General features: G+C 58.2%; 1 protein-coding gene across 3 annotated transcripts in view; it reads left to right on the top strand.

Annotated features, from left to right (window-relative positions):
- The first annotated feature begins 6253 nt into the window (after window positions 1–6253).
- Window positions 6254–19682, top strand: part of NCOA6 (nuclear receptor coactivator 6) — a 32962-nt gene continuing 19533 nt past the window's right edge. The window contains exons 1-7 of one of the 3 annotated variants that reach the window (XM_029079819.1): window positions 9954–9991; window positions 11385–11489; window positions 12629–12719; window positions 13718–14014; window positions 15083–15238; window positions 16504–16626; window positions 18968–19096. In XM_029079819.1, the coding sequence (XP_028935652.1) occupies window positions 13837–14014; window positions 15083–15238; window positions 16504–16626; window positions 18968–19096 (586 nt within the window). In that variant the 5' untranslated portion in view covers window positions 9954–9991; window positions 11385–11489; window positions 12629–12719; window positions 13718–13836. Of the gene's footprint in view, window positions 6303–9944; window positions 9992–11384; window positions 11490–12628; window positions 12720–13717; window positions 14015–15082; window positions 15239–16503; window positions 16627–18967; window positions 19097–19682 lie in introns of those variants that run through there. The other 2 variants (XM_029079820.1, XM_029079818.1) reach the window with 2 other exon arrangements.

The raw sequence follows: 19682 nt of genomic DNA, 5'->3' as shown, positions 1-19682 counted from the left end.
AGACGAGGCAACTGAGGCCCAGAGAAGTAAAGTGACCTGCCCAGGGCCGTGCAAGACAAGTGCCAAGATTAGAACCCATGACCTTCTGACTCCCAGGCCCATAACACTAATGATAATGATAATGGTGGTATTTGTTAAGCGCTTACTATGTGCAAAGCACTGTTCTAAGCGCCGGGGGGGGGGATACAAGGTGATCAGGTTGTCCCACGTGGGGCTCACGGTTTTCATCCCCATTTGACAGGTGAGGTCACTGAGGCCCAGAGAAGTGAAGTGACCTGTCCAAAGTCACACGGCCGGCAAGCGGCGGAGCCGGGATTAGAACCCGTGACTTCTGTCTCCCGAGCCCGGCCTCCTTCCGCTGATCCACGCTGCTTCTCAGGCCCGCGCTCTGTGCACTAGGCCTATGTGTGCGCCCGCCCAGTGTGGGTGGACGGGACTCCGGACGCCTTTGTCCTCCTCTTCTCTCTCCTCCTCCTCCTAGTTCTGCTCCTCCTCCCGAGTTTGGGTCCCACGACTGGCTCCCCGCTCCGTCCCATCCGCCCATTTGCCTGGGCCCATCCTGCGGAGGCCAGTCGGGGCTGTGACCTTGACCAGTGGTGGGGGCTGAGGCGTCCGGTGGGCTCGCCTCACGGCCGTTGGAGCCCAGCGCCGTCGTGGGACTGGCTGGGTTGGCTTGGGGCAGGTGCAGGGGTCACTCCCGGGTGAGGAAGCGACGTCTCCTTCGCTCACAGATATTTGAGTGCTGCAGCAGGCGGAGCCTTGACCGGGCAATTGGGATCCTCCATTAGTGGACGTGCCCCCGGCCTCAGGTTTACTGCCCAAAGCGGGCGGTTGTCCGGCTGGCAGACGCTCAGCACCTCCAGTGGGGGCTTCCACACAACTCTAAGCCTTTTGCGGACAGGCATCGCGTCTCTTATATTGTACTCTCCAACAGTACGGTGCTCCGCACACAACAGGCGCTCGGTAAATACAATTGTCTGACTGCTGATGGCAAAAGAGTGAGGGGAAATTCATTCCATAGTATTTATTGAGCGCTTCCTATGCGCAGAGCACTGTACTAAGCGCTCGGAATGTACACATCGTTAACAGAGACGGTCCCGGCCCTTTGACGGGCTTACGGTCTAATCGGGGGAGAAATGACCAACGTGCAAGTACGGCGAGTGGCTGAGGGTCACGTGACGATGGGCGAGTCACTGAGGGGCAGAGGATTATTTTAAATTATTATTCTTTCCGTCCCTTCTGCCGAGAGCACTGCAGGCTCCGAGCAGAGAGGGACGACGGCACTTTGTTGAGCGCTTAGTACGTACCAAGCGCCGGAGTAGCAGACCAGGATGGACACGGCCCCTGTCCCACGTAGGGTTCCCAGTCTCAATCCCCATTTCATGGATGAGGTGACTGAGTCACAGAGAAGTAGAGTGACCTGCCCAAGGCCGGGCAAGACAAGTGCCAAGATTAGAACCCATGACCCTCTGACTCCCAGGCTCATAATAATAATGACGACGGTAAATTATTTTGTATCTGTCTCCCTTCACTAAGCCAATCAGTCAGTGGTATTTATGGAGTGTTTTTTGTGTGCAGAGCCCTGTACTAAGCGCTTGGGAGAGTGTGATACAACAGTTGGTAGGCGTGTTCCCTGCCCACAAGGAGTTTGCGGTGTAAAGAGACGCACATTAATATAAAGAAATAAATTGTGGGTGTGTACCTAAGCTCTGCGGGCTAAGGGGGTGAATAGCGTGAGCTTAAAGCTCGTTATGGGCGGGGAACGTGCCCGCTAATTGTATTATACTCACCCAAACGCTTAGTACAGTGCTCTGCACGTAGTAGGTGCTCAATAAATCCCACTGATGGATTGATTAAAGGGTACAGGTCCAAAGGGGGGGGGGTGTCAGGGAAAAGAGGGCTCAGTGGGGGGGACGGCCTCCTGGAGATGTGATTTTAAAAAACCTTTTGTTTTATATATTTATTTTATTTTTTATTATATTTGTTTTATATATTATATTATGTAGTAGATATTTATTTTTATTATATTGGTTTTATTTATATATATATCTAATTCCATTTATTTATATAGATGCTATTGCTGCCTACTTGTTTTGATGCCTGTCTCCCCCGTTCCAGAGAAGCAGCGTGGCTTAGCGGAAAGAGCACGGGTTTGGGAGTCAGAGGCCATGGGTTCTAATCCCCCCTCCGCCACTTGTCTCTGTGTGACTTTGGGCAAGTTACTTAACTTCTCTGTGCCTCAGTTACTTCATCTGTAAAATGGGGATTAAGGCTGTGAGCCCCATGTGGGACAGCCTGATGACCTTAGAGGAAAGAGCCCGGGCTTGGGAGTCAGAGGTCATGGGTTCTAAACCCGCTTGTCAGCTGTGTATCTTGGGGCAAGTCACTTCTCTGGGCCTCAGTGACCTCACCTGTAAAATGGGGATGAAGCCTGTAAGGCCTAAACGGGAAACCTTGAATCTACCCCAGCGCTTAGAATGGTGCTTTGTACATAGTAAGTGTTTAACAAATGCCATCATCATTATTATTATGACTGTTTGCACATACTAATCGCTTAACAAATGCCATCATCATCATTATTATTATTATTGTTTGCACATAGTATGCACTTAACAAATGTCATCGTTATTATTATTACCCCAGCGCTTAGAACAGTACTTTACACCTAGTAAGCACTTAACAAATGCCATCTTAATTTTTGTTACTATTACTTGCGTAGAGTAAGCACTTAACAAATGCCATCATTATTATTATTACCCCAGCGTTTAGAACAGTGCTTTGCACATAGTAAGCGCTTAACAAATGCCATTATTATTATAATTTGATCATAGTAAGCACTTAGCAAAAATGCCATCATTATTATTATTATTGCTATGGACTGTGAGCCCATTGTGGGAAGGGATCATTTCTCTTTCTGGCTGAATTGTGATAATAATAATGTGGGTATTTGTTAAGCGCTTACTATGTGCGGAGCGCCGATCTAAGCGCTGGGGTAGATCCAGGGTCATCAGGTTGTCCCACGTGGGGCTCACAGTCTTCATCCCCATTTTCCAGATGAGATCACTGAAGTGACTTGCCCAAAGTCACCCAGCCGAAAGGTGGCGGGGGCGGGATTCGAACCCATGACCCCCGACTCCCAAGCCCGGCCTCTTTCCACTGAGCCACGCTGATTCTCTGTTGGAATTGTGCTTGGAGCGCTCAAGTACAGCAGTGCGCACACCGTGAGCGCTGCAGACATAGGATTGACACGCACATTCGTGAAGCGTTCCGTATTTTTCTATTTATCCTGATGTTGTCTTGTTTTCGTTTTGTTCCTTTTCGCTCTGCCGTCCGTCTCCCCCGTTTAGACCGCGAGCCCGTCACTGGGCAGGGACGGTCTCTATCTGGTGCCCAACTGTCCAGTCCCAGCGCTTAGTCCAGCGCTCTGCACCGAGGAAGCGCTCAATAAATATTATTGAATGAATAACCAATACCGCCTAGTAAGCGCTGAACAAATACCACCATTATTATATCTCACTGATTCCATTTATCTTGATGATGTTGTCTTGTTTCCGTACTGTTCTGCTTTGCCGTCCGTCTCCCCGCTTTAGACTGGGCCGGGACGGTCTCTCTCTCTCTGCAGCCCAACTCTCCACGCCCAGCACTTAGAGAAGCAGCGTGGCTCAGTGGAAAGAGCACGGGCTTTGGAGTCAGAGGTCGTGGGTTCGAATCCCCGCTCGGCCACTTGTCAGCTGTGGGACTTCGGGCGAGTCACTTAACTTCTCGGTGCCTCCGTTACCTCATCTGTAAAATGGGGATGAAGATTGTGAGCCCCAAGTGGGACAACCTGATTCCCCTGTGTCTACCCCAGCGCTTAGAACGGTGCTCGGCACATAGTACGCGCTTAACAAATACCAACATTATTATTATTATTATTAGTCCAGCGCTCTGCACAGAGTAAGTGCTCAATCAATACGATTGAATGATTGAATATCATCAGCTGGGTGACTTTGGGCCAGCCACTTGGCTTCACTGGGCCTCCATCCCCTCAACTGGAAAATGCCTGTTTAGACCGTGAGCCCGTCGTTGGGCCGGGACGGTCGCTGCTGCCTAGTTGTCCATGTCCAGCGCTTAGTCCAGTGCTCTGCACAGAGTAAGGGCTCACTAAACACGACTGAATGAATGAATATTACCAGCTGGGTGACTTCGGGCCAGCACTTCGCTTCCCTGGGCCTCCGTCCCCTCGACTGGAAAGTGACCGTTTGGACGGTGAGCCCGTCGTAGGGCCGGGACGGTCTCTCTCTGCTGCCCAGTTGTCCATGTCCAGCGCTTAGTCCAGCGCTCAGCACAGAGTAAGGGCTCACTAAGCACGACTGAATGAATGAGTAGATATCAGCTGGGTGGTTTTGGGCCAGCACTTCGCTTCCCTGGGCCTCCGTCCCCTCGACTGGAAAGTGACCGTTTGGACGGTGAGCCCGTCGTAGGGCCGGGACGGTCTCTCTCTGCTGCCCAGTTGTCCATGTCCAGCGCTTAGTCCAGCGCTCAGCACAGAGTAAGGGCTCACTAAACACGATCGAATGAATGAACATTATCAGCTGGGTGACTTTGGAGCAGCACTCGGCTTCCCTGGGCCTCCGTCCCCTCATCTGGAAAATGACCTTTTAGACGGTGAGCCCGTCGTTGGGCCGGGACGGTCTCTGTTGCCCAGTTGTCCATGTCCAGCGCTTAGTCCAGTGCCCTGCACAGAGTAAGGGCTCACTAAACATTAACAAATACCAAGAACATTATTATTATTATTATTAATAAACATGACTGACTGAATATTATCAGCTGGGGGACTTCGGGCCAGCACTTGGCTTCCCTGGGTCTCCATCCCCTCATCTGGAAAATGACGGTTTAGACTGGAAAAATGACTATTTGGACCCAGAGCCTGTTGTTTGGGCCGGGACGGTCTCTCTCTGCTGCCCAAGTGTCCATGCGCAGCGCTTAGTCCAGCGCTCTGCACAGAGTAAGGGCTCACTAAACACGATCGAATGAATGAATATAATCAGCTGGGTGATTTGGGACAAGCCACTCGGCTTCCCTGGGCCTCCGTCCCCTCATCTGGAAAATGACTATCTGGACCCTGAGCCCGTCGTCGGGCCGGGACGGTCTCTCTCTGCTGCGCAAGTGCTGCCCAAGGGCAGCGGCGTGGCTCAGTGGAAAGACCCCCGGGCTTTGGAGTCAGAGATCATGGGTTCGAATCCCGGCTCTTCCCCTTGTCAGCTGTGTGACTTTGGGCAAGTCACTTCACTTCTCTGTGCTTCCGTTCCCTCATCTGTAAAATGGAGATGAAGACTGTGAGCCCCACGTGGGACCACCCGATTCCCTCGTGTGTCCCCCCCCCCAGTGCTTAGAACAGCGCTCGGCGCATAGTAAGCGTGTGGCTCAGTGGAAAGAGCATGGGCTTTGGAGTCAGGGCTCATGAGTTCGAATCCCGGCTCGGCCACTTGGCTGTGTGACCGATTCCCTGATTCCCCTGTGTCTACCCCAGCGCTTAGAACGGTGCTCGGCACCTAGGAAGGGCTTAACAAATACCAACATGATTATTATTATTATTATTAGTGAGGGCTTCACTAAGCACGACTGAATGAACGAGGGGTTGAATGAACGACGAGGCAGGGTTCCCGGCATGCGCCCGAGGTCGGCATTACCCTATTCATTTTGTTAATTTTGTTAATGCAACGTGCATCGCCTCGATTCTATTTAGGTGCCGTTGTTTTTACGAGATGTTCTTCCCCTCGCCTCTATTTCTTGCCATTGTTCTTGTCTGTCTCCCCCGATTAGACCGTAAGCCCGTCATCGGGCAGGGATGGCCTCTATCTGTGGCCGACTTGTTCATTCCAAGCGCTTCAAGTCACTTAACTTCTCTGTGCCTCAGTTCCCCTCATCTGTCAAATGGGGATGAAGACTGTGAGCCCCACGTGGGACAACCTGATTCCCCTGTGTCTACCCCAGCGCTTAGAACGGTGCTCTGCACCTAGTAAGCGCTTAACAAATACCAACATTATTATTATTAGAGTAAGCGCTCAATAAATACTATTGAATGAATGAATGGATGAATGAATGAATGGGTTCGGCCGGGGGGGGGATGGTGAGCGGCGCCGCCGCGCGCCCCCTGCCGGCCGCCGTGGGGAGCGCCGGGTCACGTGGGGCGCGGGAGACTCCGCCCCCTGGCGGCGGCCCCCGCTCCCTCCATCGGCCCCGCAGCCCACCTCGACGCCCCCCGCCTCCCGCGCCTCCCGCACCCCGCACCTCTCGCACCCCGCGCCCCGCGGACCCAGGTGAGGTGGGGGGGACCCGGAGGGACGCGCCGGGAAACATGGCGGCCGCCGGAGCCCCGCCGCCGGGCCCCGGGAGCCGCCCCCGCCATGTTGGGGACCGGCCCGGGACCCCGGGGGAGGGGGGGGAAGGGAGGGGGACACGCCGGAGGACGGGACCCCCCCCCTCCCCCCGGGCTGCGGAGAGAGGACCGGAGGGACCCCGAGGGGGAGACCCCCCGCCCGCCGTGCGCGGCCAGACCGGAAATCCAGGCCCGACCTGCCCACCTCCCACCGCTCCCGCCCCACCCCACCTCGTCGTCCCACCCCGGACCCCCGACTCCCCCGACTCCCCCTGCTCTCTCTCCCCCTTCTGAGCGCTTAGCCCAGTGCTCTGCACAGGCAGGGGCAAAGACGGGGTGTCCCCAACCCCCCTCTGAGCGCTTAGGCCAGTGCTCTGCACCGACTAACCCCCCAATAAGGACGATCCAAGGCATTGAAAGGAGGCAGGGGCAGAGTCTGGGGGTCCCCAACCCCCTTCTGAGCGCTTAGGCCAATGCTCTGCACGGACTAACTGCCCAATAAGGACGATCGAAGGCATGAATGGAGGCAGGGGCAGAGCCTGAGGGTCCCCAACCCCCTTCTGAGCGCTTAGCCCAGTGCTCTCCACCGACTAACCCCCCAATAAGGACGATGCAAGGCATGAAAGGAGGCAGGGGCAGAGCCTGGGGGTCCCCAACCCTCTTCTGAGCGCTTAGCCCAGTGCTCTGCACGGACAGACCCCCCAATAAGGACGATCCAAGGCATTGAAAGGAGGCAGGGGCAGAGTCTGGGGGTCCCCAGCTCCCTTCCGAGCGCTTAGCCCAGTGCTCTGCACGGACTAACCCCCCAATAAGGACGATCCAAGGCATGAAAGGCATGTCCCCAGCCCCCCTCTGAGCGCTTAGGCCAGTGCTCTGCACAGACTAACCCCCCAATAAGGACGATCGAAGGCATGAAAGGAGGCAGGGGCAGAGCTTGGGGGTCCCCAACCCCCTTCTGAGCGCTTAGCCCAGTGCTCTGCACGGGCTATCCGCCCAATAAGGACGATCGAAGGCATAAAAGGAGGCAGGGGCAGAGGCGGGGTGTCCCCAGCCCCCTTCTGAGCGCTTAGCCCAGTGCTCTGCACGGACTAACCCCTCAATAAGGACGATCGAAGGCATGAAAGGAGGCAGGGGCAGAGCTTGGGGGTCCCCAACCCCCTTCTGAGCGCTTAGCCCAGTGGTCTGCACGGACTAACCCCCCACCAATAAGGACGATCGAAGGCATGAAAGGAGGCAGGGGCAGAGCTTGGGGGTCCCCAACCCCCTTCTGAGTGCTTAGCCCAGTTCTCTGCACGGGCTATCCGCCCAATAAGGACAATCGAAGGCATGAAAGGAGGCAGGGGCAAAGACGGGGTGTCCCCAGCCCCCCTCCGAGCGCTGAGTCCGGTGCTCTGCACGGACCATCCGCCCAATAAGTATGATCCAAGGAATGAAAGGAGGCAGGGGCAGAGCGCTTAGTCCAGTGCTCTGCACGGACTAACCGCTCGATAAGTACGATCGAAGGAATGGAGGGAGGCAGGGGCAGAGGCGGGATGTCCCCAGCACCCCTCCGAGCGCTTAGTCCAGTGCTCTGCACGGACTGTCCGCCCAATAAGTACGATCGAAGGAAAGAAAGGAGGCAAGGGCAGAGACGGGGTGTCCCCAGCCCCCCGTCGTGATCGTCATAACGATGATGGCGTTCGTTCAGCCCTAACTCTGGGCCGGCCACTGTTCCATGCTCTGGGGGGGATAGAAGGTCATCGGCTCGCCCCCCGTGGGGCTGACCGACGGTCTTCATTTTACAGATGAGGTCTCCGAAGCGCGGAGGAGTGAAGTGGCTTACCCAGAGTCACCCAGCTGAGCAGTGGCGGAGGCGGGTTTAGAACCCACGACCTCTGACTCCGCAGCCCGGGCTTTTTAAGCAGTGCCACGCTGCTGCACCATTAGCCCCCGAGGGTGGGTCCGTGAGGCCTGGGGTTGGCATCGGGGGCGGGGGAGGCCCGGCCCCTGCTGGGGTCCACTGGCTGGAGCGGGACCGGCCAGGTCCCGAGGGCGGGAGGGGTCCGGACCACCCCCAGGATCTGCGCGGGGACCATCCAGAGACTCAGGCGGGGATCGTGCTGGGCCGAGGCGGGCCCCGGGGTCAGGGGTCAGGGTGCGGGCCCCGGCCGGGCGAGTCGGAAGCCGGCCGCCCGGCCCGCGGGATGTGGGAGGGCCGGGGAGGGGTCACCGGACGGGGACCGGCAGCGCGAGGGCACAGGAGCGCTGCCAATCCCGCTCGGGCCGGGAGAAAAAAAATGTGGGTGTTTGTTAAGCGCTTACTATGTGCAGAGCACTGTTCTAAGCGCCGGCGTAGATACAGGATCATCACGTTGTCCCACGTGAGGCCCACAGTCTTCATCCCCATTTTACAAATGAAATAACTGAGGCACAAAGAAGTGAAGTGATTTGCCCACAGTCACACGGCTGACAAGTGGCAGAGCAGGGATTCGAACCCATGACCTCCGACTCCCAAGCCCGTGCTCTTTCCACTGAGCCACACTAAGGGCACCACATTCCAGAGAGGGCATCGGGACAGGGCAAGGATGAAGCGGAACCAGATTTAAAGAAGGGCGGAGGGAAGGCAGTCGGAGGGCAGCTACGCAGAGTCGCCCACGGGCCCTAGGTGGACAAAAGCCGGGAGGCGTCCGGTGCCTCGGTGGGGACGGGCCCGCTGGACACGGCCTCGTGAGGCCGGACGAATGCAGAGGCCCTTTCGGCGGCCCCCGGAGAAGGTCGGTTGGGTGGAAGGGGACGGTGGGCCTCTCCCGAACCCCCCGGGCCTCCCGGCCCGGCCTGGGTGCACGTGGGCGCTGTCTTCCCCAGAGCTGTGGATCCCGGGGGGTCGCTCAGCGTCGTCACCGGTCCTCCACCTCGGTAGGCTTTAGCAAGGTTCAGGTGTGGCCCGGGATTGTTCCGGGACCCTCAGTGCCGGTCCAAAAGCCCCTCGAGAGACGTTGGACTCCAGGGACCAGGTTGAAACCGAGCAACCCAGGCCGAAGGGGACAACCTCGGGCCGGCCGGGCCGGCGTCCGTTCTCCCGAGCCGCCGCGGGGCCAAGGAGCTCAGCCTAGGCTGCCGCCCGTTGGGAGGGCCCGCTGCGTCTCCGGGGGGACGTGGTCCTGCCCCTCGACTTTTGCCCCGTCTCCCCGAAAGGAGGCAGTGGCAGGGCTGGGTGTCACCAGCACCCGGGGTCGGTCTGCGGGCCTGGTTCCGAGGGCCCAGGGAGAAGCTGAAGCCACGCCGGGGTTGCGGGGGGACCCCTCCGCCCCCTAGTCTTCTCACCGGTCCCTTTAATCCCCTCCCGACCCACTCTGGGAGCTCCCAACGCTACCTGTGGATAAACCGTGGACGGGCCTCTCTTTCCCCCTGCGCTCCCAGAATAATAATTACGGCATCTGTTACCGTGTTGCGGGCACTGTACTAAGCGCTGGGTTGGAAACGAGCCAACCGGGTCGGACACTGTCCCTGTCTTCCGTGGGGCTCACGGTCTCGATCCCCGTTTTACAGAGGAGGTGACCGAGGGACAGAGAAGTGAAGTGACTTGCCCAAGGACACACAGCGGACAGGCGGCGGAGCCGGGATTAGAGCCCGTGACCTTCTGACTCCCAGGTCTGTGCTCCGTCCCCTACGCCGTGCTTCTCTAAGCCTTTCCCCAAGCGCAGCGGCTTCAGACGTGGGGGGGTGTGAACTCGACGGGGGAGGACTCTCTGCGGGCTCCGCCACCCCACCTCTCGCGGCCCCCGTTCTCCCCCGGGCGCGGGGTGGTGGCGAGCCGGAGGCGGGACGTCAAAGAGGGTGACCTTGAGCGTCCTCGGGGAGCCCAGGAGAGTCCCACGGGGGCGTCCGGGCCCGTTGCTAGCAATAAGAATTGTGGTATTGTTCGTTAAGCGCCGACTGTCCGACAAGCCCCGTACTGAGCGCCGGGGTAGGTACAAGATAATCAGGTCCCATGGGGGGCTCCCGGTCTAAGCAGGAGGGAGAACGAGTATTGAATCCCTATTTTGCGGATGAGGGAACCGAGGCCCAGAGAAATGACACGGCGGGTACCTGGCCGAGCTGGGATTAGAACCCGGGTCCTCTGCCTCCCGGGCCCGGGCTCTTTTCACTAGGCCACGCTGCCTCCCCGCCGACCTGGGAGGCTGGCAGGGGGCTCTGGTAAAGTCCATAGCATCGGGGGATCGGCTGGCCCCGACACCCCCACGCTTGAGGTTTAGGGGCCGCGTGGATGCGGGGGTGGCGCTGGTGACGGGGCTCGGGGTTCGGAAGCCGGTGTCTGCGGAGAGAGTGTGGTCCCGGCCCCGGGGAGGAGGGGCGGGCAGGAAGGGAAGATGAGGCAGGAGAAGTGGCGGGATCGGTCAGGGTTGGGGGAGACGGGCAGAGGCCCCGGAGGAGATGGGAGATGTGACGAGGGGCGGGAGGTGGGGCCGGGCTGGACCCGGTAGGCTTGGGAGCGGCCGGGGGAATCCTGCGGACGACGCGGGGGAAGGGGTGGGGCTTATTGTTTCTTCATCCGGGAACAGAGTGGGTTTGAGGTTCTTCAACTTCAGATTTAGTTTTAGCTTTTATTTTGATGATTCACACCCCGGAGCGTATCTGCAAGCCAAGGGTTTCCTCGGTCCCGATGCCCCTTGCCGGGATTGGCGAAGGGCCCAGTTTCCGGGTGCACCCTCACTCACCTGCCCACCCGGCCAGCCCCCGCTCCGGGCCTAAATGGCCACCCTCCCGGCCTCTCTGGGTTTAGCGGGCCGGATCCTGAGTGGTGCTGGACACCGGCCTCGACTTGGTGGGGGTGAGAGCCCGGCCCAGGGACGCTCGCTCAGCCTCACACGATAACAGTAGTAATCGTCATCGTCATCGTGATAATAATAATGATGGCCATATAGATTCAGTGTGTGCCACGTGCCGGGGTAGAAGCCAATAATCAGATCGGGCACAGCCCGTGCCCCACAAGGGGCTCACCGTTGTAAGGGGGAGAGAAAGCGGGGCTCTTCTCGTTTTACAGAGCAGAAAACTGAAACTCAGAGGCGTTAGGTGACTCGCCTGGGGTCACACAGCATGTGAATAGCAGAGTCGAGGCCTCAAGGCTTACAGACCTGGGATCCCTCCGGTATTTATCCGTTTAATGGTATTTGTTAAGCGTTTACTATGTGTCACAGTCCCTCTCCCACCTGAGGTTCGTAGTCTTAATCCCCATTTTACAAATGAGGTAGGCGAGGCACAGAGAAGTGCAGTGACTCGCTCAAGGTCACGCAGCAGACGAGTGGCGGAGCCCAATTAGAATCCAGGTCCTTTGACTCAATCAGCCAATCAGTGGTATTTATTGAGCACTATGTGCGGAGCACTGTACAGAGCGCTTGGGATTCCCAGGCCCGTACCCTTTCCACCAGGCCACGCTGCTTCTCTAATAGGCCCCACAGCCTCCCCGAGAGATGCTCATAATAATAATGAGAATATTTGTGGTTTTTGATAAGCACTAACCATGTGCCAGGCACCGTACTAAGTGTTGGGGGAGATATGCCAGGTGCCCAGAGGCCCCGATTCCCAGGAAACTGCGGGCTGCCCTCGAGGGGGAGGGCGATTTGCCCAGAAAAGCACGTTCTCGCTGACTTCTGTGGCCACACGACCCACCAGCCGTTGTTCCAAACACGGGGCTTCCGTTGAAAAGTTGTTGGCACTGACGGCTCGCGGCCCAGGAGGCACCAAGCCGGCTCAGAGCAGCGGGCAGAATGCGCATCAGTTCTTAAATCACCAGCGCCTTTTCTGCTGGTGAAAATAGGAAGAAAAATGTGAATTAAAATCTCTCCCTGGTATTTTACCCTCAATATATACGTTACGCGTATCTCTGTCTATAAGATACATAGTAGAAATCTAGTTAAACCAGTAAACCTCCAAATATGAATGAACACAGATCGTCCCGTAGACGCTCTGAGCCCCAGGGTGTTTTGACTCTGATTATCGTGTTTCGGCCCCAGCCACGTGGCACGCAGTTAGCTGTCAATAAATTCCACAGTTTTGATGGTGATGGTGGAGCTGTTTTCTGGGTGGGTGACCACTGGTAATGGTGGTAGATAGACCCCTGTAAGGAAATGGGGCATTTTGGGGCACTCAGGTGCCTTTAGCCTACGCCACCTGCCTCAGTGTGCGGTGATCGGAACGCCCGTTCATTGTACGGGGCCGTTGCATGGTAAATGAAAATTTTATTTGGTGACAAACTGTACTGTGATGCTCTTCTTGTCCCCCTCCCAGGATTCTGCTTTGTTGCTGACAATGCCCGCCTGTCGGGCTGTAGACACAATGACCTGGATAGGTGATACGAATTAAGAAATACATCATTTTAGTAAGTAGAACCGTGTGTATTTGTGTGTGAGAACAAGCACTGAGTTTTTGTGACAGCTTCTTTCCACTCTTTGGGCACGTTGCCTAGGCCCGAAGCCTTCCCTTTCTGGTCTCCAGTTCCCTGGTCAGATTGAGCCCATTATCCAGTCTTAGCATCCTGGGCTTGATGTTTTCCTTTTTGGCCTACTTTTTTTGGTGGTTATTTTTTCTCATTTCCATTTTAGGGATCTGATTTGTTTCTGCCGTCCTCTCCTATTAGATTGCAAGCTCCTCAAAGGCAGGGATTACACCTTCTCTCTTTTTCTGTGGCCCGGGAGAGCGCTGTACCCACAGCAGTTGCCCGGCCCCTGTGTCTGCAGTTAGCAGGTGCCCAGCGCAACCCTGCCTGGACTCTGCAGGGACCCGATACAGGGCTGACTTTAAGCAGACCGCAAGACAGTCAATCGGTCAATCGTATTTATCGCGCGTTTACCGTGTGCCACTGTGCTGAGCGCTTGGGAGAGTACACTATAACAATAAACAGACACGTTCCCCGCCCACAGTGAGCTCACGCTCTTGAGGGCCCACGCGGGACCCTGGTCACGTGGCCCATTAGCGAGTCCAGTTTTGCCTTTCTGGGATGATTAGGAATGATCGTGCCCAGGAGAGGAAGGAGAGGTTACCATCCTCCCGACCTCACTCCTGCTCGTCTGAAAAGCAAGGTCAGATTTGGCATCTGGTGCCCCCAGCTTCCCAGAAAGCAAAAGGAAACCTGGGTTGGAGTGGGAAAAGGGGGGCAGTGAGTGGGAGGAAGGGAGAGGGAGGGTGTTGGGAGTTGGCCTGCCTGTTTTTGCCCGCAAAAGGGGCGAAGACCTGGGATCGGTTGGTTTTCTGCCGTTTCTCCTTTGTCACCCATGGGGTGAAGCGAGGCGGCGAACCCCTGCTTCTGAGCGCAAACTGTCAACGGCTCGGCGTGCACCCTGAAAGGTGCTGTTCGCTCTGTTCTTCCCTCTTCTGAAGGTCTCCCCGATGGCCTCCGCGGCCTCCTCCTTCCCGGGAACGGAGCGTCCTCCACGGCTTGGGAACCCCGGACCCTGCCGGATTTAGAAGCCGTCTTCGCTTCCTCGTGCTCCTCCACCATGGAAGACCCAGAGGCGGAGTTCGACTCCGGGCTGGAAGAGGACGACTCAGAACGGCAAGACGTTGTTTTGGGGGAGTCCACAATCTTCGTGGCCTTCCGGGGAAACATAGACGACGAGGACTTGAAACGGAAGCTCGACGCCATATTGGAGAACGTCCCCCAGCTCTTAAGCATGGGTAAATCTGCTCTCGGGTCTCCCGCGATCAGGACCCGTGGGAGCTCCTACTCTTTCTTCCCAGAGCCGGGACTCCGGTGATGGCTCGGAGTGGGGGCGGTTCGGTTCCCGGGAAAGGTCTCTGGCGAAGTCAGAGGGATGTCACCATCGGAGGCCTGCCTGGCCGTACGGGCCACTCTCTGGCCATTCCCGAGTTGGTATTTCACTAGTAAATGTGGTATTCGTTAAGCACTCTCGTTGTGCCAAGAGCTCTTCTAAGCTCTGGGGTAGATACAAGGTATTCAGGTTAGAACCCAGGTCCCTCTGACTCCCAGGCCCCTACTCTATCCTCGACGCCACCCTCCCGCCGCCCTGGTCCCGAAAGAAGGACTCAAGCCCAGTGGCCAGACGGTCCCTCGGTGCGAAGGCCAGAGCCCCCTCCCCTCGGCCTGGGCCTGGGTCAGTGCCGGTGTCGGCCTGGTTTCCCACCGATTCTGGCCGGCCGAGGAGGCTCCCTCTTCCCACTTGCTGGTTGTGGCAAGGCCCTCCTAAATCCTCCTGGTGATCTTGGGAGATGTCGGATAGACGTCCAGGCTGTCTCGACCAGCCGCCGAGGGAGGCGGGGGCCAGATCGAAGAATAACGGCCTTGCTTCTCTGGTAGCGTATTTCACACGGACCTTGGAAGGCAGGTCCAGGGTGGCGCGCTCAGCGCCCAGTCCTCCCCTTTGTTCTTCCGGCCCCGTCTGCCCCGGCTCTTCTTTGGGTTGATTTTGGAGAGTCGCAGTGGCTGCAGGGACTTCAACGGGTGCTTTCGGCATCTCTCTGGGAGGTTTTGGGAGTCAAGGAAAGTCTCCAACTCTAGAAGGAAGTAGCCGTAGGTGACCGGGGGGTGCTGGTGGCTGGAGATGGGTGCCATGGGGGTGGGGGTGAGAGAGGAATGAGGGGAGGCACTCGAAGGGGAAGGGACCGGAGAAACCCCCCTCCTCCCGGCGCAGTTGTAGCCCAGACGGTTGCCCCAGCGTTCCAGGTGGGTCCTCCTGGGACGTCGGAGGCGTCTTCTAACTGCCGCGTCCCTCCTTTCTCCCCAAGAGTCCGGCAGGCTGAGAGTGCAGAAGGTGGAACCGTGGAACAGCGTCCGCGTGACCTTCAACATCCCCCGGGAGGCCGCGGAGCGGCTGCGGAACCTGGCACAGAACAACAACCGGCAGCTCCGGGACTTGGGGATCCTCTCGGTGCAGATCGAAGGTATCGCGCCCCGGGGACGGATGTCGGTGGGGCGGCTGCGGGCCGGTCGCTCGGGGCTTTGGGGAAGTGGACGGATAGACGCTCCCCGAAGGCTCGGGCCGTCTGGAAGGCGGCTGGCGGTCGTCAATCGTATCTGCTGGTTTTCATCGGGGCCCGGGATTACCGGGGGGTCCGGGGCAGGATCAGGTGCCCGGGTTGTCGGGGTCCTCTGGGAGTTAATGTTTTGACCACAGTGGCCGCAGCAGATATTACCCCGAAGTAAAGTCCAGGGACACTTGGAGAGTGGTGGTCCCGCTGCCAGGGAGGGGAGATTTCGGGGCCGGGAAGGCGGTGTGTCGAGGGGGGGGCTACCGCAGCGAAGGCCCTTAAGCGGGGTGAAGGGGGTCATCCCGGGACACTGACAGACCCCGGGCGGGCGCTGCCCGAATCCTCCACGGTAGACGAGTAGACACGGTGGAAGGGCCGAGTCTCGGAGGGGGCCGTGACTGCGACTGCCTGGGCCCGGAGCTGCCCGCCCGTTCTTTGTGCGGAAACAACCCTGCCTGGGGGAAATCTGCCCACAGAGTCACTTGCCCACAGATGTGAGCGTTTTCCACCGTCCCAGCAAGCCATTCCTCACTGCGCTTAGGTGGATTAGAGCCGTGACCGGGCGATAGGACAGTATGAAACCTGGCTGTGAAGAGCAACATTTTAGCCCCCTCTCGGCCACCCTGCTTAGCCAGATTTCTGCTGCCTGACACCAGCACCTCGAGCCAAGCTGTGGGCGGAACTGGTTTCCCTCCCGAGGCCGGGGGCAACTTATGCCGTCCGCTCACTGGGCTTTCCGGGTGGCCCGTTGGCCTGGGCTGTGGCCCCCGGGCAGTGCCAGGAGCCGCCAGTGGGGAGGAGGAGAAGAGGAAGACCCCGCAGAGGCCTGTGAGCGTGCAGGACTGGAACCCGGCTGCTGGCCGGGAGCGGGCAGGGTGTAGCGGCCCCTCCCGGGCGGCGGAAGGGACGGTGGGAGGGAGGGTCCTCGCAGGGAGGACCCGCGCCGGATCCCTCCCCTCTCCCGGCCCACTCCCCGGCCTTTCGGCTGGCTTCTCCGAGGGAGTGACCGCTGCAGCGTTCCCCGGCCGGGTCTCCCAGTGACAGACTAGCCGCTGACCGCGCAGCTCTTCACCGAAGTCCTTGCTGGCCAGTTGCCCAGCCCTTCCTCAGAATATTCCCTGGCAGCATCTCTCACCCCGCGACTCGCTGTTTCACCTGTGAACTGCTTGCCCTTTCAGGGGAAGGAGCCATCAACCTGGCTCTGACTCAGAATCGAAGTCAAGATGTCCGCATGAACGGACCCATGGGAGCAGGTAATTCAGTGAGAATGGAGTCGGCCTATCCCATGCCAGGCGGGCCAGGTGAGTTCCCGGTTCCCACGTCAGCGGGTCTGCTTGCCGGTGTTGACCCCCCGGCTGGATGTGGGCACAACCGCTGGGTGTTGCCCGGGGCTTTGCGTAAACTCTCCTTGCGGTTTTGGGCGGGGGGGGCCCGCCCTCAGAGCGTGTGCCCTTTGGGGTGGGAATTCGGCCTTCCCAGTAGAGGCCTGTAACCGAAACGAACTCCAGATTCCTGTGGTTGGTAACTCGGTTAAATCTATTCGCTGGGGCTCAGCTTTTTGGCTTAACTGCCGGGGAGGTTTTCCTTCCGAGGCTCTGGCTCGGCGGATATGGCCGTCCGACTTCCAGTCGGGTGCCGTCGGTTCCTTTCCACCCGGAAGGCCGCGTCTCGGGCTCCGTGGGTTTGGGGAATGTTGCCGGGGCAAGGCAAGGCCCCGGGAGGTTTCACAGCCATCCCGGGGTCTGGCAGAGTCCCGCCAGCTTCTTGAAGTACGAACGGCGGGGGGACAGGGATCCGGTGGAGCCGATCTACTTATGTTCCATTTACCCTAGTGCTAGGACAATGCTTGGCACAGAGTTAAGTGGGTTTTGTTGGCATAGGGTGTTTGTTAAGCTCTAGTTTTAAAATGGGATTTGTCAAACGCTTACTATGCCTCAAACACTGGGGTAGATCCAAGTTGGACCCAGTCCGCATCCTACGTGGGGATCCCTGCCTTACGCCCCATTTTACCCACGAGGGGACTGAGGCACAGAGGAGTTAAGTGACTTGCCCGAGGTCACACGCAGGGAAGTGACGGAGCTGGGAATAGAGCCCAGGTCCTCCGGCTCCCAGGCCCATGCTTTATCCATTAGGCCACGCCGCTTCCCGCAGTTCCCACTTGGCAAATATCACGGTTAATATTAGGAGTCATGGCAATTGATATGTTGGGAGTGGAGTTGGAGTAGAGACTGGGGTTGAGTTTGCTCCTCTGTGGCGTATTCACTAGTCAACTTCTCGATCAGGCAGTCAGCCGTATTTATTGAGCGCTTACTGTGTGCTGAGCACTGTATTAAGCGCTTGGAAAAATACAGTATAAGAATAAACAGATAGATTCCCCCCTCCACGACCAAGCTTACAGTCTAGAGCAGGAGACAGACGTTAATATAAATAAACAAGCTACAGATACGCACCTAAATGTTGGGGGGCCGGGAGGTGGGGATGAATAAAGGGAGCGAGTCAGGGCGATTCAGAAGGAAAGGGAGAAGAGGAAAGGAGGACTTAGGGAAGATCTCTTGGAGGAGATGGGCCTTCAGTAAGGCTTTGAAGGGGGTCAGCTCGGACAGTCACCGAATTGAGTCCGGGGGAAGACGCAAACAAACCTGGACACTTGATCCCCTGTGATGATGATGATGATGATAATTATAATAGCGCTATTGGTTAAACGCTTGCTCTGTGCAAAGCACCGTGCTAAGCGCTGGGGTAGATATAGGGTATCCAGGTCAGACACAAGTTTCCGTCCCCCGTGGGACAGGAGGGAAAACAGGTATCGAATCTTCATTGTTCAGATGAAGAAGCCGTGGCCAAGAAAAGCGAAGCGACTTTGCCGAGGTCACACGGGTGACTGGTGACAGAGTTGGTGTTTAGAACCCAGGTCTCCTGACTCCCAGTCCCGTGCTCTTTCCAGTGGGTCAAGCTGCCTCTCTCAAGGGCACCCGCCCTTTGGGACCTCGGCTGGCCCTCACCCCAGACTGCCTCAGTGTCCTCATGTGCCACGGCGCACTTCAGGCCCAGCTTCTGGGGAAGCCCTATAGAGGAATCTCCCGGAACGATGAGGAGCCGAAACGTCCCTCCCTGAATCCCGAGTGGGGCTTTAGGGGGTCCAGGATTTAGGGGTCTCTCGATGCTTCTGAGCACTACCCGGTAGTAAAGGATTGCTGTGTCTCGCCACACGGAGGCTGCTCTGCCTCTCCTCCCACTCCGCAGCCCAAAGCCAGACGACCCCTCCTCGGGGACCGCCCGTCCGTCGGGAGGAGTGGTCGGCCCGAGCCTGGGCCCGGAGACAGAGAGTTTCCAAAAGGCTTTCTGGCTGCCACTCCCTCCCCCGAGCGGGGTGGTGCTCAGCGGGGGACCCAGGACTTGAACGTTTTTTCCGCCTGTTTCTTTGAGAATCTTCTTCCCAGTATGCTCTCCTCGGCCGTGCTGAGGGAAGGGGTGCCGGGGTTCAGGCCCGCGGCGCTCGGAAGAGGAACGCCCTTCCGTATTGGGGCGCTACCGCTTGCGTCCGGTGATGTCCGGCCTCCGGCCCGGCCTCCTGCGCAGAGAGAGGCCGGGGGCTGGGCACGTTTCCCCAGGCGCTAGCGCTGGTTTCTGCCTGGTCTCCAGGGTTGATGAGAATGAGCAGTCCGGCGGCTGTCATGATGCCCCAGGGAGGAAGCGTCTCATCTTCTCTTCTGGCCGCGGGCGCCGGTGCCGACATGCAACCCAGAGCCCCTCGGCCCGCCCCGCCACCAGGTAAGGGGATGGGGCTGGGGTGGGGCTCCAGAAGGCGTCGCCCAAGCTGCCTCACCCTGTGCGGGGAAAGGTGCGGAGCGCATCTTGGAGGCGTGAAAGGGCCCGTGTCAGTATTTACCACACCCCCCCACACCCCCCCCCGGGGCCTGAGCATGGCGCTAGGTGTGTTAAAAGGACTGCCGTCCGTGGCTGGGCATCCTCTCGCCCACCTACCGTCGGTTGCCGGGCGCCCCCGTGCCAACCTGGATCTGGGCCCTCGGGTGCCCCGTGGGGGACTCCCAAAGCATTGGGTGGGTTGGGATTCGGAGGACATTGCTCTCTGAGGCTTCTCCTCCCCTCCCTCTCTGGCCCCGTTCACCAGTTTCCCGGAAGACACTCGTCCTCCGGAGTACGTGTTTTCACTCCGGAGGTCCCTGGGGGTGTTTGTGCTCTCACTGTGGCACATTCACGGCTTCACTCTTGAGCTTCACTGAGGAGCCTTTTGTTCCGCCACTGTGTGTCTCTCGCTCGTGCGTTCCCACGTGCCTCGCCACCGAACATCAGTGTGTTCGCTGGATTTTGGCTCGGAACGCAGTTGGAGAATCGG

This window comes from Ornithorhynchus anatinus, chromosome 15, assembly GCF_004115215.2.
Source record: "Ornithorhynchus anatinus isolate Pmale09 chromosome 15, mOrnAna1.pri.v4, whole genome shotgun sequence".
NCBI classification, from domain to species: domain Eukaryota; kingdom Metazoa; phylum Chordata; class Mammalia; order Monotremata; family Ornithorhynchidae; genus Ornithorhynchus; species Ornithorhynchus anatinus.
Note: the sequence above shows the minus strand (reverse complement) of the source record. Positions and strands in the feature narration are given on the sequence as shown.